Below are 22,979 nucleotides of genomic sequence, written 5' to 3' on the forward strand. Positions count from 1 at the left end.
CCAGGTCCTGCTCAATGTGAAGACTGACAGATTCTGACTCCCAACATGCACAGCTTCATATAAATAAATACGTGTATTAATGTTCATAGGCACCAAAGACCACTTTCTTTGATCACCAGCTTGTCTTTCCCTCTTCCTTGGGGCAAGACATTTAGTCAGATTTATGCAGGTGCCACCACGCTCTCACAGTGAAGTGGCTCCAGTGCATCATCTGACCATGTCAGGAGGTTTCTCCATTGGTAAATATATTCCTGGAGGATTAGCGCTATGTAATGCCCGAGGTATGGAAAATATCCTTGCTCTCTCTGAGTCCACGAATTCTGTATAATCATTTAATCATTTGTGAGCAACATTTCTTATTAAGTATCAGTAAGGACCACGGGTTTTGTTAACAAACGGTTGTGGTGGGTTAGAACACAAAAAAGAGCCTTAACAAATTCGCTAAAAGTACAGTGCCTCATTCTAGTGCCCAGCCCACGTAACACTGAGGGCTGCTCTGGCTGAACTCACTCAGAGAAAAACTAGTCTTCAGATTCCTGAGTCTCAAGCCAGTTTATTAGGAGTGTCCCAGTGTGGCATCGCTTTGCTTTTTATTTTCTATGGGATCAGCATTAACGGGTGAGCTTTTGTCGTGCCTCCTTGCTATCTGCTGAAGGTTCTGCACTGATTCCTCTGCCACCAGCGGGGTGGCACAAATACCCGTATTTTGACTGCAGGAGCTGTACCTACGCGTGCTGTAGGTCGATAGTGCCTAGCACAAGGTAGCACAGGAGCTTCATAGGGCCAAACAGTGGAGGTAATGTGGTGAAATGCCAGTTCACACGGATTTAGCAGACTGAGCGGATGGCTTTTCCAATAGACTGTGCCTCAAGTAGATGAAAAGATGGAATCTGCTCTGAGAAATCAGAAATGGAAATTAGTCCCGGCAATCTGGTACGAAACAGCTTAGCGCGAGGAGTAAACGAGGGTAAAGGACGGTCCAGATCCCTGTCTGCCCGCACGGGTTCGGAAGGGAATGGGACAGTGTTGACTCAGGAGTGAGGTGTCATCAGAAACGCAGAGAGCGGCACTAGAGAAGTAATACGGGCACGAGTATCCATAATGCCCCGCACTTGTGAACCAGGCAATAGCATTTCCTTTAACTTTTGGCTAAATAATCGATGAGAATTTAGGCACTCCTTTTCTGGAAAGAGGTCAAAGAGTCACTCCCTCTCGTAATGTTTGAAAATATATTTCCTACAGTTCATCAATAATTTCTCTACAGGTACTGAACTTGTTGGTCTGGATCTTCCAGGGCTCTGCAGTTATCCTGGCTGTAGTGGATTTCCAAAGCTGATTTCTGGTGGTGCCGGGATTTAATCAGAACATAACATGACGATAGCAGGAATTTAACATGGGGACTCCTAAAATACTTCCCTGTCCTCCAACCAGTGAGGAAGAGGAAAGGAGGGCTGGAAGAAAGGAAGTACGACAGGGATGACTACATATCGTGTCAGCCTTGTTCCTCTTGAAACCTAAGGAAACTTAGAAAAGCCTTGGGATTATTTCACCTCAGAAAACAGGACTGGATAGACCTGTGCCAGGATCAGGAAGAATACCTGACTGCTCTGCACTGACTACCTGTATCTAAGAACATTATAGATTATAAATCTAAAGCAGAGAAAATAAATAGACACAAATTATGTTTGCTCAAAGTTCACTCAATAGTTAACGATTCCTTAACAACCAGTGCGTTTCATGGCAGGAGTTACAGCATTTGGAACTAGATGTATTAAATTGCCTCTGAGTCATTTGAGAGACAAATCTACACCTCACCATCTGTCCTTACAGGACATCTATATCACTTTCGCTAAACTATTAGTAAAGGATGGCAAATCTGTTTTCATTCCTGATCCCCTTTGTCAAGTTGTCCTCAATGATGTCTCATAAAAGCGGTCTATAAGCTGACGTTACAGGACCTGACCGGATGTAAACGCTACAGCAGAGGCGATTGGAAAAACAGCATAACCACCGTGCGATGAACAGGGGGCTTGTAATTTTGCCCATTAATAGCTCAAAACCAGAATATTCTGTTTATGACTGTTTTGTAACATCGGTTTTACAGCTGGGTATTCTGGCCTTTCTCATGTCATGCTGTACCAGTCGAACTACGTTAGTAGTTAGGTTAGTAAATTGATGCAATCTGCACACCGTGGCTTTAAAAACTAACTGTGCTGTGGTTTACTGCCTGTTTCTCCTCAGAGTTCCTTATGAGTGGGCTGGCAGCTAAATATTTGGTATTGAATAACGCGGGCAGCTTAATTCCCGTGACGGCAATGTCCCAGCTGCGGACACACTTCCTTGGAAGAGTGGCTGATCCCTTGGAGGTAATCGGGCCTACCCACAGTTTGCCCTCTCATCGCTTCTTACGACCGTCATCCAAGCGGCATTTGCACTTTACTTCTTCCCCCAGGTGGGAGTAACGGTTGAAGGCCTGCAGGAGATGTTTGCTAAAGGTTACTCTCCTGACAGGGACTGGGAGGCTGACTATGACTTCAAGGACATCCTGAAAACGGTAAATTCTCGGGGAAGAGCAAGGCTCTGAGGTATTGCTTCCCCACATGTTATGAGCAATGAGACTTTCTTCCTCTTCTCACGCAGCTCTCTGACTGGAAGGCATTCTCCAGTGACAAACCTTTTGCATCAGGCTACTTGAAGATGTTTGGCCAAGAGTTGTTCTTCGGTGGACTTGACAAAAACGCCATCCAAAGCGCATTGCAGGTATCTTTTCAAAACCACAGCCACCCAAGCATCAAAAGCTTTAAAGCACTGTTTCTTTCATGCATTCTCTCCCTTTCTGTAACTTCTTAATTCAAGAGGGGGTTTTGTCTTTAGTATTAATCAAGGCAAATGCGGTCAAGCTTTGATCAGGATTAGCTATAATCATTGCTGGCAGACTTTCCCCTGAGGCATAGTTAATGACACAGATCACGATATTCAAGTTCTGCTTATTTAGACAAGTTGTCTAATGTAATTGCAGGCATGGTATGGGCCTGATGAAAAAATCCCTTCGATAAGGAGAATAATCAGTAGCCTTCAAAGTGGTATGGGGAGGCAGTGGACCAAGGCTTTCCTGGCCTCTGAGATCCGTCGCATCGTGCCCACCTGCAGTGGGTTCCCGATGGAGACCAGCTTCTATTACTCTTCTGTCACAAAAGTGGCAGGAAATGGTAACGTATTTCACGATTTGAGCAATACAAAGGTGCTTGTCAGGATTGAGGGGGATTTTTAACACTTTTTCGCTTTCTTTGTAATAGTTCAGGCACAGATTACACCTTCTCCCAAGTCTGATTTCAGATTGACGGACTTACTAAATGCCAACATTAGGCTGCGATCCAAAATGAGTCTAAGGTAAATATTTCGTGTAAAATAGAAGAATAGTATTTCCGAGTGGCAGAGGCCATAAAAATTGAGCAGCTGTTTGCTGTCTGAACATAATTTTACCCTCATTCTACCTTTTCAGCATAGCTAAGGAGATGACCTTTGTAATGGGGATCAACACGCACATGATCCAGGCAGGGCTGGAAGCACACACCAAAACGAATGCTCACGTACCTGTGAACGTTGTTGCCGCTGTCCGTATGAAGGAAAAAGATATCAAAATTGAAATCCCACCATGTAAAGATGAGACTAACGTAATTACTGTAAGGTAAGACATAGCCCTTTTTGTCTTTCCATGTAGCAATGCAGAGTCTTTTCCAATAAAACAGAACATTTGCTTAGGGATCTTGTCTTTGACTGACAGCTTGGGTAACTGGCAATGATTGGCGTAGTGTATTTATTTTAAACGAAGTGACATGTACCAAAGCTTTGCTTGAAAATATGCATTATTTCCTGTGGTCTTCACCTGAAAATCCTCTTTAGGACCATTTCTCAGTTGTTGAGAACCATAAGCTATTTGAAACAAAAATGGCATAAAATTTCTATCCCAACGCATATATTTGGACTGGAGACACTAGTTAAGATATAAGCCAGCTGAATCCTATCAGTTATAACCCATGCGCATCTGCGTTTGGTGCTTTGAAGCATAGAGGGTTTGGTGTTTCTTGTGCTTTTACCTTGTTTCCCTGCGGCTGCCTTTTGGTTTTCTTACCTGTTAGGTCTACTTGATTTATTATCAGTGCACGCAATTACAATACACTCTGGAAAACTGTTGTAGCCAGATGCCGAACAAATGAAAACAGATGGAAATGCAAGCGCAAAGAGAGGGAGGAAACAGAAAGAGTATGTCCAAGGAATCAAAGCAGTAGACTAAAGCTTAGAAAACCTTCACACACACACACAGAGAAAAATACTAAGACAAGCCGAAAATTCATCACAAAGGACAAAGCATCACTGACAACAGAAATGAGCTATTATAGAATCTGCAGAAATGTTAACAAGTTTCTGCTCTAGGAATACAACTGTAACAAAAAAGCTCAGTTACTGGATCCAGCTGCAGTTAACATTCGTGGCTGCTGGCCTGGACAAGCTCTGCAGGTCTCCCCAGTTCAGCCACCGGTTAGGCTAATCATTATTGTCCCTTACCCTCCAATGGTCACAGACCATCCTAGCAGGCGTTTGACAGCATAGCCTCCTCCCTAAGGTGATTCCTCCACTCCACCAAAGGTCACTGCAATCGGGCTCTCCGTGCAGAGGAGGGTGGGTTTCAGCAGTTCACAGAGAAAAAGTTATCTGCGGGTGAGCTGCTGGGGCACCACAGCCCAAAAGTTTCCTTCCGTTTCTTGTGAAGACCAGGACAGTCTGCCTCCAAGGTCATCAGGGACGGCAGGGACCTGCTCTCGCCAGCTCTCGCTGTTGGAGAGGGTGAGGCGGATATTAATGAATGCAATACGGATGCTGAGAATATTGGGCGCTGATACGGGAGCCTCAAGCAGAGCTGCAAGCGTTAGCAGAAGGATCCTCCCTGCAAAGCAAAATAAAAAATATTTTCCTCCTTCAACTGAAGGGGAAATCAGATCAGACACAAAAAGGGTTAAACGCATCGCCAGAAAGCATAAGCAAGCCAGTATCAGACGCAAGGGATTACAGCAGAGAGTTCCAGCCCAAGCCCTGCTCTAGACCCTGCAGCATTATCATTTATAAAGTGAAGTAGTCACTTGGAAATAGCTCTATAATGCCGAGTAGATGAGAAAGCTAATACTCACTAGCTAACTTTTAGCACCATCAATTTTTCTCCAAAAAGCGTTCCTGTTCACTGTTACAAAACAAATGGTCAGCGGAAACCACACAGGGCAATGAAACCGCAATGAGCACAAGTGAAGGCAGAGCAATAACTAGAGACTGTAACACTGCACCACATCACCGAGGAGGTCAAAGACCGAGCAAAGTGAAATCTTAAAGGTATGAAGAGAAACTGGCAGGAATGATAGAAGGAGAAGGACACGTATATATATTCCATATAGAATGAGACAAAAATTTCAGTTTGGCCTCGACTTTCCTTCTGCACAGATCTACCCAAAGAATAAGGAGCTTATTCATTGCAATGTTTGAGAGAGATCCTGACACCTTCCCTTGGTAGCTTTAAACGCCCCAATTAGAGAAATGGTTCTAGAAAGCTATTGCCCTTCCATTTGTTTGTGAGCTCTGTTCAACGTATCTTAGTACTGGGCACTTGGTCTTGATGGTCAGCAGGTTGCCTTCCGCAGCACCGTGTCGTTAAAGCTAGTCAGGATGTGATATTATTTTTCCCTTCATCTCTCACATTCAGACACAGGAAGCAAACAGTCTTCAATAGCATTAAGTTCAGTTCTATCCTACGCACAGAACAGGTTATAACCTGTCACAGCTGTGGGATTTATAAAAATTTTCAGGAGCGGAAGAGAAACTGAGGTGAGCAATTGCAGACACTAAAGAAAAAAAAAATAATGAAAACTTTGGTGATAGAGAGGTCGCGTTCCCAAGACAAATCAGCACATTATGGACTTGACTTTCTTTATAGCAAATCAGAGCAAAATGATTAATCATACCATGGAGAGAGTATAGCATGTGTTTCAATTCAATCCCATCAAAGTTAAATTCAATTAAAAATAATAGTTATTTTTAAGGCTCTTTTAACATAATTATTTAGTGTACTACAGATGGCTACTTAAACAACTTTTAAACAAAATTTACAGGAAGAAGTAAAAATCAAATAAATTTAAGGGAAAATTAGAGCCCTGTGATTAAAGAATGGATATGGAGAGCTGCCAGAGAACGCACTTTGCAAATATATCACATATTCGTAATGACAGGCTGCTGAAGCGTCTACATAATCTTGAATAGAGCTTGTATCATAGGGCTTTTTTGCTTGTTTTAACTGTAGGATAAGCAGAAATTGCTTCCCATGGGCATCTTATTGATAAGCTGAATTACGAAATTACAACACTGAGTACAAGATGTGTACAGCATGAGTAGCAGCACGTGCGGATGGGCCAGCGAACGCCGGGAGCTCGCCAGGCAGCGCGGTGTGTTTGGGGACAGAGAAGGGAACTGGCTGGTGCTCCAAGCCTCTGTTTTCATAACGGCTTTGCACCAAGGTCAGAAGGACGATGAGTAGGAAAGGAGACGTTTTCGTTTGACCGCAGCAGAAAGAGAGCAGGATCTGGCTGGAGGACTGTCTCTTTCTTCTCATTCATTTAGATGCAATGTCACGCTGTGCTTTAAAACCTGGGAAAATAGTTTTTCACTGGTTTTATGTTTTGTTTTGAACAGACATTGAGCTCTTCTGTCCCTATGTTGGGGACGTCCATAAGGCCACGCTCACAGAGACATCAGCCCAACACAGCTGAATTGCTTGTCCCTTACCCCTGCAGTGAATTTGGCTTATACTATAGCACAGCTTCTCCTCTCATCCAAAAAATACACTAATACATATTGGAAAATCTCCTTTTTATTTTTTCTCCCTTGTGTGGGATCAGAGAGAGCAGATTCTTTCATACCATAGCTTTAGGCCTTCTTTGTGACTGTTTTTCTTGTTAAAGCACCAGAGCTGGCTCTTGTAGCCTATTTTTACCGTGCCGTGTGATTCTGCAGACATTGACATGTGTCACCTGTGATGCAGCTACATTTGTCGGCTCTCTGTGCTCAACAGGGAGGAATCGATCCTCCACTTTCATTAGGTGGCAGGAGTAGACTATTGGCATAAAAAATACCAAAAAAAAAAAAAAAAAAGGAAAAGAAACCCCAGGGCTTTCTGCTTGGAGACCCAGCCTGCAGCTCAGTGGTCATTTGAATTATTGAATGGGATTAAAATAAAAGCCATTTCCCTTTCTGTCCCTTTACCCAGATGAGCCATCTGAAATGCAAGTTGATTTGTATTTTCTTTTATCCCCTCAGCTTGTTAGGGAGAATATTTTATTTCAGATTCCATTCTTCAAGGTTCTCCTATCACCCAGCATGGAGCGTTGCTGTCATGTCCTTATCTAAAAAAAGAGAGAGATGGAAAAGAAAACAAAGCCCACAGGTGACACACGTTTTATTGAGGTGTTCCACATGAAGAGCAATTGTGTGCTTTACAGTGCACACAGCACAGCGGGAGCCTTCAGGAGGAAGAGAGGGCTATCAGATGAATAAAAATTCATCTTTCAAATAGGTTAGATTGGAATTGCTCAGGCTAGTACAGTGTGGACCATATTAAAATAGAGACTGTTTGGCAGACCACCTTTCTGTTCACTGCCACAAAGGCCACCTCCATTGGCAGACCACAAAAGCCCCAGGGCAAGCAGATCAACCTTAAACTTGAGAAACAGCACGTGGGGAATTTTGAGCAGGATGTTCGCACTGATAAACGGCTAATAAGGTAGAGTTAGCACAAGCCAACAGCTGAGGGAAATAGGTTTTCATCTCTCAAAGCTGTTCAGCATTTAAGATGTTTCTCTGACCCAAAACAAAACCCATAGTTATCACAGCACTGTAACAACTTCCACGTGAAGAACGTGGGGGATGGAGCCAGGGGGTCGGCATATTTAGCCGTGAGAGTCTCCATCTCATGCTGCACCTTGCGTCACTCATCCTGGATCCTGACGAACACTCTCAGAGTCCACACCACTGGAACCAACGTGCTGAACTCACTCACATAATCAGGCTCTTAACCTTCCTGCACATCTCTGTGATGTCTGGCCAAGCCATGAGTACCGGTGAATTTTCATCAAGCTGGAGACACTTACTTTGAAGATTTCAGGCTCCTTTCTTTAACACTGCTTTAACGAACGTTGCACAGGAAACAACATTCAGTAGCCACCAGTCCCCAGGTTTTTTGAAGTTATGGCAGTGTTTTCCCAAATATAATGTCAAAGGAAATGAGAACTCATCTCAGCGGTGAACGCGCAGAAGATAAGTTTAAAAATTTAAAAGTCCAGGAGATCAAAATAGGAGACTCAAAAATTTAATCGCGTAATCCACAGCCAGGCTTCTAAGAAAGCGGGCTGTTCTTCCAGGTGTTAGGCACACAAAAGTCCCATTAACTGCAACGCTTTCAGCACACACACATGATTCTAGAAGCCTGTCTGAGCTCCCTGCCCCTGAGATAGGTCCATGCCTGTATTCATTCTTAACAGCCCTTGAAAATACAACCAACAGGAAAGATGCTGTAAATATCTGTAAAGCAATTTGCAAGGTATGATACTTGTTGCTGGGTACGTGCTACAAGGCACTGTTCAGGTCTTTTCCTCAGCAGGGCTTTATTGATGCAGGTTTCCTCTAATGTTTATTCCGCAGGTCTAAGACATTTGCTGTTACGCGAAATATCGGGGATTTGGCCGCTAGTAAGATGACTCCAGTTCTCCTACCCGAAGCAGTGCCTGATATAATGAAGGCGTCCTTCGATTCCGATTCCGCATCAGGCGAGACTGATAACATCAGGGTAAATGATGTAGTGTCTGACTATTCTTTTTTGGGCTTTTAATCGCTGGGAGACTCTTTCTTTTCTCTATAGGAAAATGTACAATTCATCTCTGACCAATGCTTCTTCCCTCAAAATAAGTCAGGTTCAATCTAATAACACAAATAGCCCTGTAGTAACATTATTTTAAAATCTGGAGTGTAATCTATCAGACTCGCAGCACTGGTTCAGAAGCAAAAGCATTTTCTCTGGTAATTAATTTTACACTGCCATCTACAGGACAGGCCCACAATCCTTCAAATACCATGCAACCATTACGCAAGTGTCACATTCCTGGGGCGGCCACAAAACGCTCCGTTGCTCGCTTGTAGAGCCAAATGTGATGTTTATAAGCACCCTGATTCGAGGATGGATGGCAGCTTGTGTGCCAAGCCCGATGACTTCCTGAGCTACGGTTTTCTGTAAAAGCCGGTACAGGCTTTCTGTGATGGGCAGCCTTGTGAAGGCGTCACCGTGACAGTCCACTCAGTGAGTGACTGACAGGGGTGAGGAATGTACTGTCCTGTTCTGGTTTCATTGTGGTCCTGCCACTCTGAAGGGTTTTCAGACAAAATAAGAATCAAACAGAGGATGAGCACAGCGCTGTCCTATGGAGAAGTCAACAGGCAAACGTACTCTCAGCGAGAGCAGTTTCCAATGGCCTGGAACAAGCAAAGGTCTTCTGCTTTGTGCCTCTGCGCTGCCCTTCCTGAAAACCCAGCTCTCCGCAATTATTCTTAAATGAACAGCGACTGAATAACGGCACTAACGGGAGCATTTCCCAGTGTCATTAGAATTTCCTTTGGAAAATAAATATTGGCATTAAAATTCCAGTTTTTCGGTAGGGTTCATACAAGTTTGGAATCCTGCGAGACATCGTAAACTGAGCAAAAAATTAATTGCAAACCTGTATTACATGTGAAATTAAAGCTTGTGATTATGTGTTTTTTAGCTATTTGCTTCGTTGCTCCAGGAAATCACAGTTTTCATTTCATGGATTTGATTCTAATTTTCATTAATTTTAATTTGTTCTTCTGCAAGCATTGCTTAGCACGTGTAAATAGTTTTGAGTGGAAATTTCTGACATCTAATATGCTTTGACCGTCTAGTTGATGTGGTTTCATGTGTGTGTCAGACGTCAACTGAGAGAGATTTTTCATGGACATAGGTGAAGAGCCTGTTGTTTGACCCAATCAAAAATCAAAAGCAAGAACTTCAGTCAGTCTAGAGCACACTCAGACTTATTAGGAACCTGTTAACACTGTCTAATACTTCAGGAAAACAAAATTAAATATTTAGAATCAATTTGTAATGTAATTTTCCATTCTTAGAGCCTGAAGCTCTTTTTACACTAGATAGTCTAATCAAGCCATTCAGTTTATAATGTTGTCCAGCTGAAAACCAAGTTGTCCTGTGTCACGGCCTTGCTATCTAGAATAAACTGGTTAAATCTTCCTGCAGAATACATCTTACTGTCACCAAACCAGAACTCATCACATCAAGTGTTCCTTACTTTGCCCAGTCTAACCTGACCTGCGTGTCATCCAACAGGACAGACAGCCTGCAGAAGATGTTTCATCGGGAAATTCCTTTTCTGTTGGAAGCTCTCCTTCCCAAAAAGAGCCGTTTGTTCAGTCCATGTGCTCCAATGCAAGTACATTCGGGGTGCAAGTGTGCGTGGAGAGGAAAAGCGTACACGCAGCATTTATCAAAAACGTGCCTCTCTATTACCTGGTTGGGGAGCACGCCCTTCAAGTGAGCTTCAAGCCAGGTAAATGCAACAGGGCACAAAAAAGAAAGCAGTGGGTGGGTGGGTAGGGGGTGTGTATATACACATACGTGTTTGTACACCTACAGAGATACCTGTTGTACCCCAAGTACCACTAAAACTGCCGTTAGACCTACCAGCCCTACCAGTACAGGCAACAGGCTACGCTTGTAGCAGGAATCCATTTCCCCCCTAACGTGTCTGAGCAGCAGTTTCCCAGCTCTCCCAGCAACGCCGCTCAGCAGGGCCAGCATCAAGCAGAGCTGCTCTGTGCCCGCAGAGTGTGTCTGATGCTTCCCGAATCATTGGATTTGGGACGCCAGCACAGAGCAATTGGACATGGGCAACAGATCTGATGCGGAGTCCTGTAGCTACATGCTAAAAACCCAGACTCTTAAAGGGAATTATGGATTAACCCTGCCAGGATCTAGTCCTTAATGTCTTAATCCATGATCATAAGAAGCAAAAGCACAGCAGGCCACTGAATCTAGGTCTCCTGAGTATTACACTAATGGCCTAACCATTGGGCCATTCTTTACAGCTCAAGAGTTGAGCCTTGGTTCCTCTCTGACGTCTAACTCACTATCCCATGGTGATAGCTAGTTCAGCGGTCCAATTCTTGACTGAAATCTGTTGATCATTCCATTTGTTGACTTGAAAAGAATCTAGTATCATGCTGATGTTTTAAAATGTGGTTGTTGCTAGCCTGTGCTTTAGCTGTTGCAGAAAATTTTTAACAAAGTTGCTCAACATCAGAAATAATCAATGAGCATTTATATTTTTGTTTGGGGAAGAATGGCTAGATAAATTATACCAAAAATTGGCTTATTCTGTTATTCAGTTATTAATATTAATGGTTTTGCAATTTCAGTTTACACAGAGGCACCTATTGAAAAAATACAAGTCACAATTCAAGCAGGAGACCAAGCTCCTACAAAAATGGTACGTTTAGTAACGTTTGAAGCTCCAGAGGCACAAGTATCTTCTAGCAAAGATGCAATTAGAAGAGTGAAGAAAATCCTTGATGATACCAATGACCAGGTACTGCTGTAAAAATCTACTTCTAGACTTGTGGGAGACATTACACGAAGCTCAGTTATTTGTATTTCTTTTTGAAGTAGCTTCCTTTGTTTAGATAGTAAACAAAAATTGGAAAATAAAGACAGGGGTTTGGGTATGCCACTCTTTCTGCAGGTCTTTTGTTTGCATGCGTCTCTTCTGCAGGTGAAGGACATTAGAAAGAGAAGGTTGGTTTTGTAGCTTTTTCTGAAAATCTCTTGTAAGACACAAAATAGCTGTTGTGTGCCCCAAAGGTAGTCTGTTCTTTCCAGCTAGCACAACTGCAGCAAAAAGGTATGACTCCTACCTACACAGCTTGCCCTGTGTGAGACAGTCACTGCAACGGCGTGGTCGTTACCAACACTAGTTCCATGTAATTGCATGGCCAACAATTTCTACGCGTGTTCATTATCACGAAAGAGTTTGAGATGCTGTTCTACTTATGTGTGAGTTTAACACATTATTATGGATGTGCCTTATTGTGATGTATTTCAGGAATTCTCTCAGGTGTATATCTTGTCTTCTAAGGCAGCAAAGAGGTTCACAGCTCTGTGTCTGATTTTACTTACAGCCTTCTGCAGGAACACAGAAAATAATTTTGTTTTTCCAATGGTACCATTGACTAGGGGACAAGAAAATCCAGAAGCTCATCATCCAGTGCCAGCAGCGCCAGTGGAAGCGCCGAGAGTACAACGAGCAGCCCCTCCAGCAGCGACTCTGACAACAGAGCGTCGTGGAGAGGCACCCAGATAACTCTGAAAACAAGACAGTCCGAAGCCAAAGGAAAGAAATTCTACCCTTTCGGGGACAGTGGCAGCAGCAGCAGCAGTGGTAGCAGTAGCAGCAGCAGTAGCAGCAAAAGTAGCAGCAGCAGCAGTAGTAGCAGCAGCAAAAGCAGCAGTAGTAGTAGCAGCAGCAGCAGTAGTAGTGGCAGCAGCAAAAGCAGCAGTAGTAGTAGTAGCAGTAGTAGTGGCAGCAGCAGCAGCAAAAGCAGTAGCAGCAGTAGTAGCAGGAGAAGCAGGAGTAGCAGCAGCAAGGGCAGCAGCAGCAGTAGTGGCAGCAGAAGCACCAGCAGCAGCAGCGCAGGCAGCAGCAGCGCAGGCAGCAGCAGCAGCAGCAGCCCACCTGGGGTGAAGGGTAAGGCTAAGCAGCAGTCCAAGGCCACCGCACTTCCACGTGCCAGCGCTGCTGAAGGAGAGCGAAGCGTCCGTGAGCAGCGGCGTAAAGCACGGAGCAGCCGCAGCAGCAGCAGCCGCAGCAGCAGCAGCAGCAGCAGCAGCAGCAGTGAAAGCACTGGTGCTTCCCGTCGCCACAGCCAGTACTACAGCCGAGCTGAGGCGAAATCCGCCAGGTCCCAATCTAACAGCAGTTACGGCATCTCTACGAAATGGGTAAAATTTCCCAATGTTTTGCATCTGCTAGGGGTGACCTTCACCGGGCTGTAGGTAATAACGTCTTTTGGAATTTTGCAGGAATATCGCCTTCCAAAAGTATACCAGCTCCGCTTCAGGCCTGCTCACGTCCACTGGGTAGGTCCCTAGTTCAGAGTGCATCCCTGTAGTGGCTATGGCTGATATGGCCAAGCATGTTTCTGAAGGGCTTTGTTGGGTTCGTTTCACCAGATCATTCCATACCGTCCTGTAACAACACTGAGGATGGCCGAAACAAGCAGATTTACTACTAAAATACTGACTCTCACACTACACCCTTCTGTTGTTGCGGCACTTGCAATCCTCAGATTGGGGTCAGGACTCCTTTGGGCTGGCTGCTGTACAAGGCAGCCAAAGCTAAGTTAACAGAGACCGGGGGGAATTACAGAAGAGCAGGGCCTCCCTACGGGAATAGCTGTGTCCACGGTTTTTAGGCAATTGTGGAAAAATCATCAGGGATGTGGATTGTATCAGAAGCCAGGGTCAGTATGCAGTATGGCACAGAGATATTTTAAGTATGTGTTAGAAGGATGGCAATGTAGTGGCTTTTGTAGGTGTTAGCTGTGAAGTTATGTATCCTGCTTGTGAAAGAGGAAGGTGGTTTACAGTGGTTTTGATTAAATTGCAATTTCTTCTTTATTTCTAAAAAATATGGATAATTTGACCACTTAATCAGTGTCAGTTTCTATTTTCCCTGACACCAGGCCTGGACAATGTGATGTTGCCATTGGCAATCACTGCCTACACGGCCTTCAGCAGGGAGGTCCGTGTGGGTCCGTTCCTACCCAACGTAGTTCATGTCTGCATGTGATCATAAAATAACACCCTAGATGTGTCTCAGTCTGCCTGTTACCTACAGAGGGAGGCTGATAGCTCTGATTTTGATGTCTACGCTGTAAAACCAGGGGCCAGGCCATAGCTTTTTATCCTACTTTGGTTTCATAGCATCCAGATCATAAGATATCAAGCAGCTCATCATCCTCCTCCTCTGAGTGGGGAAGCAGCCGCAGCAACAGCAGCAGCAGCAGGAGCAGCAGCAGGAGCAGTCGCCCGAGCAGAACCAGCAGCAGCCACAGCAGCAGCAGCAGCAGCAGCCACCTCCACGGAGGACATGCTGGCCACGGCTCCAGGAGGAGCAGAGGCACCAGCACCCACCACAGCCACGGTTCCAGCTGGACACGCGAGGTACGGCCAGCGGCACGGGGCGAACGAGCGGCTGGGTTCCCAGCCGTGCTGCGGTGGCACCCCAACCGGCTGAGGGGGTCAGGATCAGGCAGTCTGCTGCAAGGCGAGGTAGTAAATCGAAAGCCAACGTCTGTCGGGATATGTTCCCCCATGAAAACATTTCTTCCAAATTCCCTTGGCTCTGGGGGCTGGTTTGCTGGTTTCTTGGGTGTGATTTCCTTCCTTTCCAAAGGTGTTTGCAGGATGTGAAAGCCTGGATTTGGAAATCATAAAAATTGAAAGGAATGGAGTTGTAAGGCAGAGGGGAAAGAATTTTCTTTTCCCCATGAAAGCCCAAAATGCAAAATAAATTGCATTAAGGTAAAAATGGGGAGGAAATAAATAGGGTTTATTTAAAGATCTTTTTTAACTTAAGTCCACCTAATTATTTTTAGGTGTGGATCTGAGGTCATGAGTGCATGCAGAGCATAACTAAAATCAGACTTTCCATGGTCATTACTGATCGGTAAAAGTAAAATCCCATTAAGCACAGATCATCTTTATCTTTACCACACACCTAGTATTCTGTAATTGCGGTAAGTAAAGGTCTCTACACAGCGATAAAACAAACTGCTCTGCAAATGCAATGTCCATCAGAACTCTGCTACTGGGAAGGATTTTGAAATAATCGGTTGGCTGGAAGGAGCCGTAGTATAGCGAAATGTGGACAAGGAGTACTGGTTTTAAACCAAAAGAGGGTAGATTTAGACTAGATACAAGGAAGAAATATTTTTATGATGAGGGTGGCGAGACACTGGCACAGGCTGCCTAGGGAGGTGGTAGAAGCCCCATCCCTGGAAACGCTCCAGGTCAGGTTGGACGCGGCTCTGAGCAACCTGGTCCAGCTAAAGATGTCCCTGCTCCCTGCAGGGCCTTTAAAGGTCCCTTCCTGCCCAAACTGTTCTGTGATTCGATGTTGTCAGTGGGTATGCTGCTGTGAGGACACCCAGTACGTATCGTAGGCAGGTACTTGAAACATTAAAATAATGAACAAAAGCTTACTACGTGCATCAAGATACTGCGGAAGAGTCTTGGATCCCTCACCGAAACAATCATGTCTTTGAAAATTCCTGCTGGTAATGAAATAATCAAGATTCCAACCAAATTTGTCCTTGCATATTGGGAATATAGAAATGCATACCACAAACTAAACTGACGAAGGACGAGGGCTGCTTCCTGCTACCAGCACACCTGAACTGGACGGTCGGCTCTCCCGTGAGTACGCAGATACTTAAGCACAGATGGTTGGGGGTTGTTTTTCAGCGCAACTTCCTGGGAGACGTAATTCCACCTGGCATTGCGATCGTGGCACAGGCAGTGAGGAGTGACAGCAGAAATCAAGGTTATCAAGCTACAGCATATGTTCGTTCTCATGCTGCCAAAGTTGATGTGCAACTAGTTGTGGTTCAGCTGGCTGAAACCGATTGGAAAGCGTGTGCCGACGCTGTAATACTGCCTCTGAAAGCACAGGTAAGCACACGGGCAGCTTCACCCAGAGGGACGTCTGAAAGTCCCAGGTTTTTAAATAAGCACAGAGCACCTGCTGCTAAGCAGAACCAAGCAGCAAAAACGTGCCTATTTTGAAATATTTCACAAACTTTTTAAAGTTTCAGAATATGTGCTCTTGTTCCCTATTCTTCTGAATAAAAAATAAAGAGTAAAAATCAGCCGTTTCAAAATGCAGCAAAAAAAGATATTGACTTTCAAAATACATCAAAATATGACCAGTAGGGGTATAAAAAATGTCCGAACACTTGACCGCTTCATTACTACCTATTTATTTTTTGCTGTACTATAGGTTTGCTTGGCTGGGAATCTGGCTGGTTTTCTCTGTATAATTTGTTTCAGGAGGCTCGTAACTCAAATGCATTTCAAATGTTGTATTTCTTAGGATTTCTATCTAAGGATGGAAAAAGTAAAGTTGGGCAATGGGTTGGTGCCCCAGAGAGCATCATAAATGAAGGAACAGGTCTCTCCTTTCCCTTTTCTGCGTCTCCATGTGCCGCACCTCCCGTGTGCCTTCTAACGCGAGAGACCTTCGCGTAACCACGTACAAACCTCTCCTTTCCCCAGCTGCGGTTATCAAACCCAGCGTGATATTGCTGGGGCGGGGCTCACGTCGAGAGGTGTGGGGAAGCCTAGAGATAATACACATTGATTATGAAGTTGTCAAGCCTAAGGAAATCTCAGGAAATTATGTCAAACCTGGTGTTTCAAGGACTGCTTTGAGGCAGGAACATGTACCCGTGGTTCTGCACAGCCTAGCGAACTTTTTTCCTGCTCTGCTTCTGATTTTTTCTGCACGTAGGCGAAACTTCTCTGTGAGCCTATTTAGAGCAAAAGAAAAACCTGGAAACATTAAGGATCGATATGAAGTTTTGTGAAACAAAAACTTGCGTTTTGAAACGATCGGGGTGGTTCTGTGACTCTTTTCTGAAACCTGGGCGACTGTTTCCCTGTTTGTAAAGGCCAGACTGAGATGGGGCAAGGAGTGCCGGGACTACAGGATAGGGGCCGTGGCTACCACAGGCCAGCTGGCGAGGAAGCCGGCCGTGCAGCTGAAGGTGCAGTGGGGAAGTCTTCCGTCCTGGATCAAAAAGACAAGCACGGCGTACGTACTCCGTTCTTTCCCTAGCTGCTGTTGTGCCTTTCTTACGCTAGTTGGCTTTATAAAAACACTGAAAGACTTGGGTGAAATTTTTCAACCCAAACATATTTGGGTTTTTTTTTTGGATGGAAAACACAAGTACAATGGCACAAAAGTATTGGTGAATGTGTTCCACTTTCTCCACGTGTTTCATATTAAAAGTTATCCCCCAAATATTTAAAAACTTGACATGCTTAATTACATTTTCCATATTCAATGATTTGATATTTCAGTTCAAAATGCCTTTTTGTTTTGAAACGTTCTTCTATTCAGTCTCAAAAAATACCAGGTTAAAATGAGCAAAATAAAACCAGTGTGTTTCCTCTGGATAAAATCAGCCATTTAATCTGACCTAAAGTATTAGTTCGTTGACTTTTCTGTTCTTCCATCATTTCCCTGATTATTTCTGAACTGCTAGTAGTCCTCATCCTCCCGTGCCTGCTTTTGCTCAGGTGCCTGAGTTTGTCCCATCTTGTTTGCCTCTAGATTCATGCAGTACGTTCCTGGTGCCGCGCTCGTGTTGGGCTTCTCGGAAGCACATCAGAGAAATCCATCTCACGAGTTCATAGTAAGGGCAGCTGCAACATCTCCACGAACAATTGATACAGTAATTAAAGCTCCTGGGGTATGTGTCAATTTTTATTTTCCTCTACCTTACCTTGAGTGGATTTTCAGCTAATAACATTTTGATACCTAACGTAAAGGGAAAAAAAAGCAAAGCCTTCCCTTTCGGAGGAGCTGCTGTATACCTGACTGTAACATGGGTCTTGAAACACATACCAGAGTACTCTTGGGTTTGTGCTGCCTCGCTGCAATGCAGCACTAAGTTGAAAACCAGACTCCAGTCAAATACTCTGTTTCCACGCTGGGAACAGCGGTTAGGCCCAAACTGTCTCACGTACGACTGCTCTGCATTCACGCCTTTGCTGATTTTCCCCGCTGTGACTGGTTCTGTGGGATGTATGGGGCTCTCGGAGCAGATAACGGAGGCAAGAGCCTGCCTTCCCCTCCGTTGCAGCCGTGCAGGGCATCTGTCTGTGTTGGCACTCGAGCCCCACATCTGCAGTAGCCATGCTTGCTGAGTCAGGCCCAGCAAGTTATCACAGCCACAAATACAGCTCTGCCTTAACCAAACTGGAGCAGTTAGCGACACTCTCAGAGCAGCTTGCACAGACTGGATCTGCAGAATCCCACTGATTAATTGGTCCTTGTCCACCAAATCCCTATGCACCACTTCTTAAAATTTCCCCTATGGATCTCTGGCAAATTAATAACCGCTAGCTATTCATACACAGAGAAATTAGTGTGTCTTTAACCTTCTATGGTGCTTCAGTTTGCAGGATCTTTAATATACGATAATGAAGAAGTAGGCACACTAGGCACTAATTTGATTCTCTTGGTGAATGTAATTTGTAGCTACAGTGAGGGATCTTACCCCAATGCTCATTGTGCCAGTTTTCAGCCCATAATGGATGCTGTTCACTTTTCCAGACACATCCACCAACTCACTCAGTTACTTAACTTCTTACCTTATTTTTTAAGAAGTCACTTAATTATCACTTAAACTCGTGAGACCCCCCCTGCAGGGCTGCGTCCAGCTCTGGGGCCCCCAGCACAAGACAGACACAGACTTGAGCGGGTCCAGAGGAGGCCACAAAGATGCTGAGGGGCTGGAGCAGCTCCCTGTGAGGACAGGCTGGGAGAGCTGGGGGTGTTCAGCCTGGAGAAGAGAAGGCTCCGGGGAGACCTTAGAGCAGCTTCCAGTGCTGAAAGGGGCTGCAGGGAAGGTGGGGAGGGACTCTTGATCAGGGGGTGTGGAGATGGGACAAGGGTTAACAGTTTCAAACAGAGGGGAGATTTAGATGAGATATTAGGAGAAATTCTCCCCTGTGAGGGTGGTGAGACACTGGCAGGGGTTGCCCAGAGCAGCCGTGGCTGCCCCCTCCCTGGCAGGGCTCAAGGCCAGGCTGGATGGGGCTGGGAGTGACCTGGTCTGGTGGGAGGTGTCCCTGCCCCCATGGTGGGGGGGGTGGAACTAGATGATCTTGAAGGTCCCTTCCAACCCAAACCACTTTGTGATTCTATGATTCATCTGTGTCTGTTATTTTCCAATGTCCTTAACAATTTCTCAAGAAGTCAACAAGAGTGACTAGAAGAGAAGACAATGATTCCTCACAAAAGCTTAAGGTTCAGGTGCATTCTGGAGAGACTAACACAACTGCAATTGTATAAATGCATCTTCAAGATTTTTTTTTTCAAGATAAGAGTCTTTTTTTTTGTTTGCAGTCATATCTCAAGCAAGACGGTTCAATTTATCTTAATGTATTTTCATTTCTGCTTTTTCAGGTAACACTTTACTATCAGGCTCTCCGAATGCCATTCACGCTGCCCTTAGGCCCATCTCCAACTTACGAGACTCGAGATATCACTGCCTGGAATATATTTCCTGAAATAGCTTCTCAAATAGCACAAGAAGATCAATGTAAATACTGTTTATATGCTTGTCTCATGAATAAGCAATGTTTGTAGATCAGTCCTCTGCCATGACTGGGCCTTGCCTTTCCTTGTAGTGGTCTTCTAGGGAAGCAGAGCATCTCTAACCCTGCTTTCTCAACAGCTCGTTCCTTCACTTGGAAACACGTGTGTTGGCAGGTGAAGGAAGAGACTTCAAACTGATGCAAATATTCAGAGTTCAGGAACCATTCCCGTCTGCAAGGACTAGAGCTTTTGCCCAGTCTAAGAAGGTGCCATCTCTGCACTGAGAGGCATCAGATGATGGGTACAAGACAGATCGTGTGTTTTCTTCCCTGTTTATTTTCTTCAGAAAGGAGTCGTGTGAGTCACAGCTGGCTGGTGCCCAGCACTTCTGTGGGAAATGGGAACCGCTTTTTATCATGGTCAGCTACTGGGTTTAGTTTCTCAGGAATTCGGTACATTTTAGTCCCTGTTAGCTGGAGTTCTGTGTTTAGCCTGTAACCAAAATCAATACCAGTATAGGCTATATCTGGCAGTTATTGTGTAGTGCTATCCTGTCCTTACAGACTCTGGCAGCACTGAAAGCTTCTGCGCAGGAGACAATGAAGTTTCTTTCCCATTTGCTGGGCAGTTCAGTCTCTCAGAGGTGACTTTCAATGCTTTGCAGCGGCACACCTGCCATTGTCACATCTGCCATTGCCTTTCTGGTTTTGTTTTGCAGCCACATGTGAAGTCAGAGAGGGAGATTTCAAAACGTTCGACCGCGTGAGCCACACATATTCTTTTAATAAAAACTGCAACCTGATAGTGGCCCAAGACTGTACTGAACACCCAAAATTCATCATTGCTACAAGAAAGGTTGATCCTCAGTCTTCATCGAGAGTGGTGCACATAAACACGACCTCAGCGTAAGTGTGGTTTATCCCGAGGGCTCGGGAATTAGGTATAATGTTGCAGGGAGTTAGTCTGGGGATGGCCGGTGTCCAGCCCCGAGGTGAAACTGGTTCGCAATCGGATATCTGGGGAAAGACAGGATTTCCAGAAGGAATCCTCATCTGAGAGTCTTGGTTTAGTTGCTCTTGTCTTCAATTTCACAGCCACCATTACCTGACAATGTGCTCATTAAGTCCCCATGCCGTCTTTTCTGTAAAGGCTGAAACTCAAAATCCAAAGTCCTAATTTTGCACTTTGGAAAGAAAACAGCTCGTTCATACGTTCATTCATTCAAAATTCAGATATTGAGATTGATTCTCTGCTAGCTTTAGTCACAAATATCTCTTCTTTTCACATTTTAAATTAAGCATTAGTTTCTCCTTTTTTTTTTTTTTTTGATTCTTTTTCTGAAGGAACATCACAATCTGTCCTCTTGCAAATTCATCTCTCCTTGTGGCATGCAATGAAGAACAAGTTCTGTCACACAGTGGAGATTCTGAGTATGAAAAAGGTAAACTGTGATACCCACTTTTCCAGGACTGACCTAGAAACTAATATCTTCAAGGTGGTTTTATAAATTCCACAGAAAAATCTCAGTGTAAAGAAAACACAAGTGGGATTAATTCAAAGAAAAACTAGAGACTTTACTTTCTTAATATTTGTATTGACTCATGTTCCCATTTCCTCTAGTATATGCACTCTTACTTTCCTTCAGCATAGCTGACATTAACTAAAGCTCCTTCTTATATATATGGCATGTCCAGGCTGTGGATTGTTTAGAAAAATGTTCTTGCAATAGCCACAGTTAGGTGCTTTGGTTCAGATATTTAGCTGGAGCATCACCAGTGTCATTATCATTTAGAGGCTTAGCAGACTGGATACCAAAGCCAGTTCCAACCGTAGGGAACAGCAGTAAAATACTTTTACAAATAAAGAGATAATTGCTTCTAGTTTTGCTTCCTCTTGCCACAAAAAAAAAATAAATTAATCCAACTGTAGCAGCAAGATGGTCATTGCGAAGGAAAACGCGTTACGCTGAGGTTTGTGCTACTCAGTTTCTCCACTAATTTGAAATTGAGCAGATCACCTTATGAGTCACTATCTTTTTACAGACAATGTTAAAATTTATAAAAACGGAGCAACGGTTATCGTGGAAGTTCCAACACATGGGCTGAAGAAGGTGACTTTCGATGGCGTGACCCTTAAGGTACTGGGCTTGCTATCAAGGTCACCGCTTTGTTTAGTACCACGGCAGTGCAACTTCAGCGTTCACTGCGGAGATGTGCTGTTTTGCAGGTTATTGTTGCTTCATGGATGAGAGGAAGGACCTGTGGGGTTTGTGGAAATAATGACAGGGAAAAGCACAATGAACTGCAGATGCCAAACCGCAAGGTGGCCCACAGCTGTTCCGCTTTTGTTCATTCATGGGTCTTGCTAGAAGAAACCTGCTCTGGTGGTGAGTGGATCTGAGAACACTTCATGCCTGGGGAGAACACGATTTCGCTTTTCCTCTGCCAATAGTCAGAAATTATTTTTTTTTTAAGAGCAGCAGATATTTTTTACTTAGAAAAGACAATAGCAACACGTGTCCATTTTAGTTTCATTAACCACTGACTGTTTAACACACTGCCTGTGAATATAGAGGATATATACAACAGCAAAAGTCTTTCTCTCCTGTGCAGTTCAGTGTTAAATAATTGATTCTACTGTAACTTCTTACACTGAGCAGCTTTTTTCTTGGAGAGGCAAAATCAGGCCTAATCTTGCTCCCACTGAAATAAGTGTGATTTTCACCGCTGAATCAAAGCAGTTTCGGCTGTTATCTGCAGACTTAATTTCATCAAACAAGTTGCAGACTGTGAATGCAGTGTCAGATCTTCACTTTGTGCAACTTCTCAGAGCGCAGGCGATTTCATTCTTGCTCTGTACCATCCGAGGGTGCAGTTTCCAGGAAATATTTAGAAACACTCTGAAAGTCAAAGAGCTTCCTCTCACATGTAGCTGGAAAAATAACGATGATCTCCCATAACATCAATACAGTTTTGTTCTGTAGGTCTCCATTTACCTTGGACCTGAGATAACTTTATTGAAGTTAATGGTTGTTTTCTCCTTGACTTCAGTGGCAGCAGAATTGTACTTCTCCGTGTGCCAGGAAACAGAGTCGTAGCTGGGATCCTGTTAAGTTACATTATACCTTTCTAGTGAGATAATTGTAGCATTATAAAAATCATCCAATACAAAAATTATCCTTGATGTTATTATATAAATGCTGCCTTTTTTTTTTTAATCTATTCACTACAGTTGACATTTTTCCTAATGCAATGAAGTAGCCATTGTGCTTGCAGTATCTATTCTTAATAGCTTTCAGACACGAGAGGTTATTTTCTGTGTATTATGGAGTTCTAAAAAACTGGGTATACATGATTCCATTTGGGTTATATTGTGCAATTAGATTTTAAAAATAGCTCCCCTTTCAGGCTCTGTCCCCCAACTTATTATCATTCCATCTCGATAACCTCACTGCTGTGAAAATGGTTTGTCAGG

The 22,979-nt window shown here is 44.1% G+C and overlaps 1 protein-coding gene across 1 annotated transcript in view; it reads left to right on the forward strand.

The window, feature by feature from the left end:
• LOC104351240 (vitellogenin-1) overlaps nt 1-22,979 on the forward strand; it is a 43,762-nt gene that overhangs the window by 17,430 nt on the left and 3,353 nt on the right. Inside the window, exons 14-33 of the mRNA XM_086463205.1 lie at nt 2,242-2,366; nt 2,453-2,554; nt 2,641-2,760; nt 3,020-3,209; nt 3,297-3,390; nt 3,503-3,688; nt 8,737-8,881; nt 10,451-10,670; nt 11,539-11,708; nt 12,353-13,117; nt 13,199-13,255; nt 14,102-14,341; nt 15,644-15,850; nt 16,849-16,991; nt 17,514-17,652; nt 19,374-19,509; nt 20,224-20,410; nt 20,849-20,946; nt 21,548-21,642; nt 21,732-21,891. Coding sequence (XP_086319331.1) covers nt 2,242-2,366; nt 2,453-2,554; nt 2,641-2,760; nt 3,020-3,209; nt 3,297-3,390; nt 3,503-3,688; nt 8,737-8,881; nt 10,451-10,670; nt 11,539-11,708; nt 12,353-13,117; nt 13,199-13,255; nt 14,102-14,341; nt 15,644-15,850; nt 16,849-16,991; nt 17,514-17,652; nt 19,374-19,509; nt 20,224-20,410; nt 20,849-20,946; nt 21,548-21,642; nt 21,732-21,891 — 3,579 coding nt within the window. The remainder of the gene's footprint in view (nt 1-2,241; nt 2,367-2,452; nt 2,555-2,640; nt 2,761-3,019; nt 3,210-3,296; nt 3,391-3,502; nt 3,689-8,736; nt 8,882-10,450; nt 10,671-11,538; nt 11,709-12,352; nt 13,118-13,198; nt 13,256-14,101; nt 14,342-15,643; nt 15,851-16,848; nt 16,992-17,513; nt 17,653-19,373; nt 19,510-20,223; nt 20,411-20,848; nt 20,947-21,547; nt 21,643-21,731; nt 21,892-22,979) is intronic.

The sequence above is a fragment of the Leptosomus discolor genome, chromosome 3 (assembly GCF_034619465.1).
Source record: "Leptosomus discolor isolate bLepDis1 chromosome 3, bLepDis1.hap2, whole genome shotgun sequence".
NCBI lineage: Eukaryota > Metazoa > Chordata > Aves > Leptosomiformes > Leptosomidae > Leptosomus > Leptosomus discolor.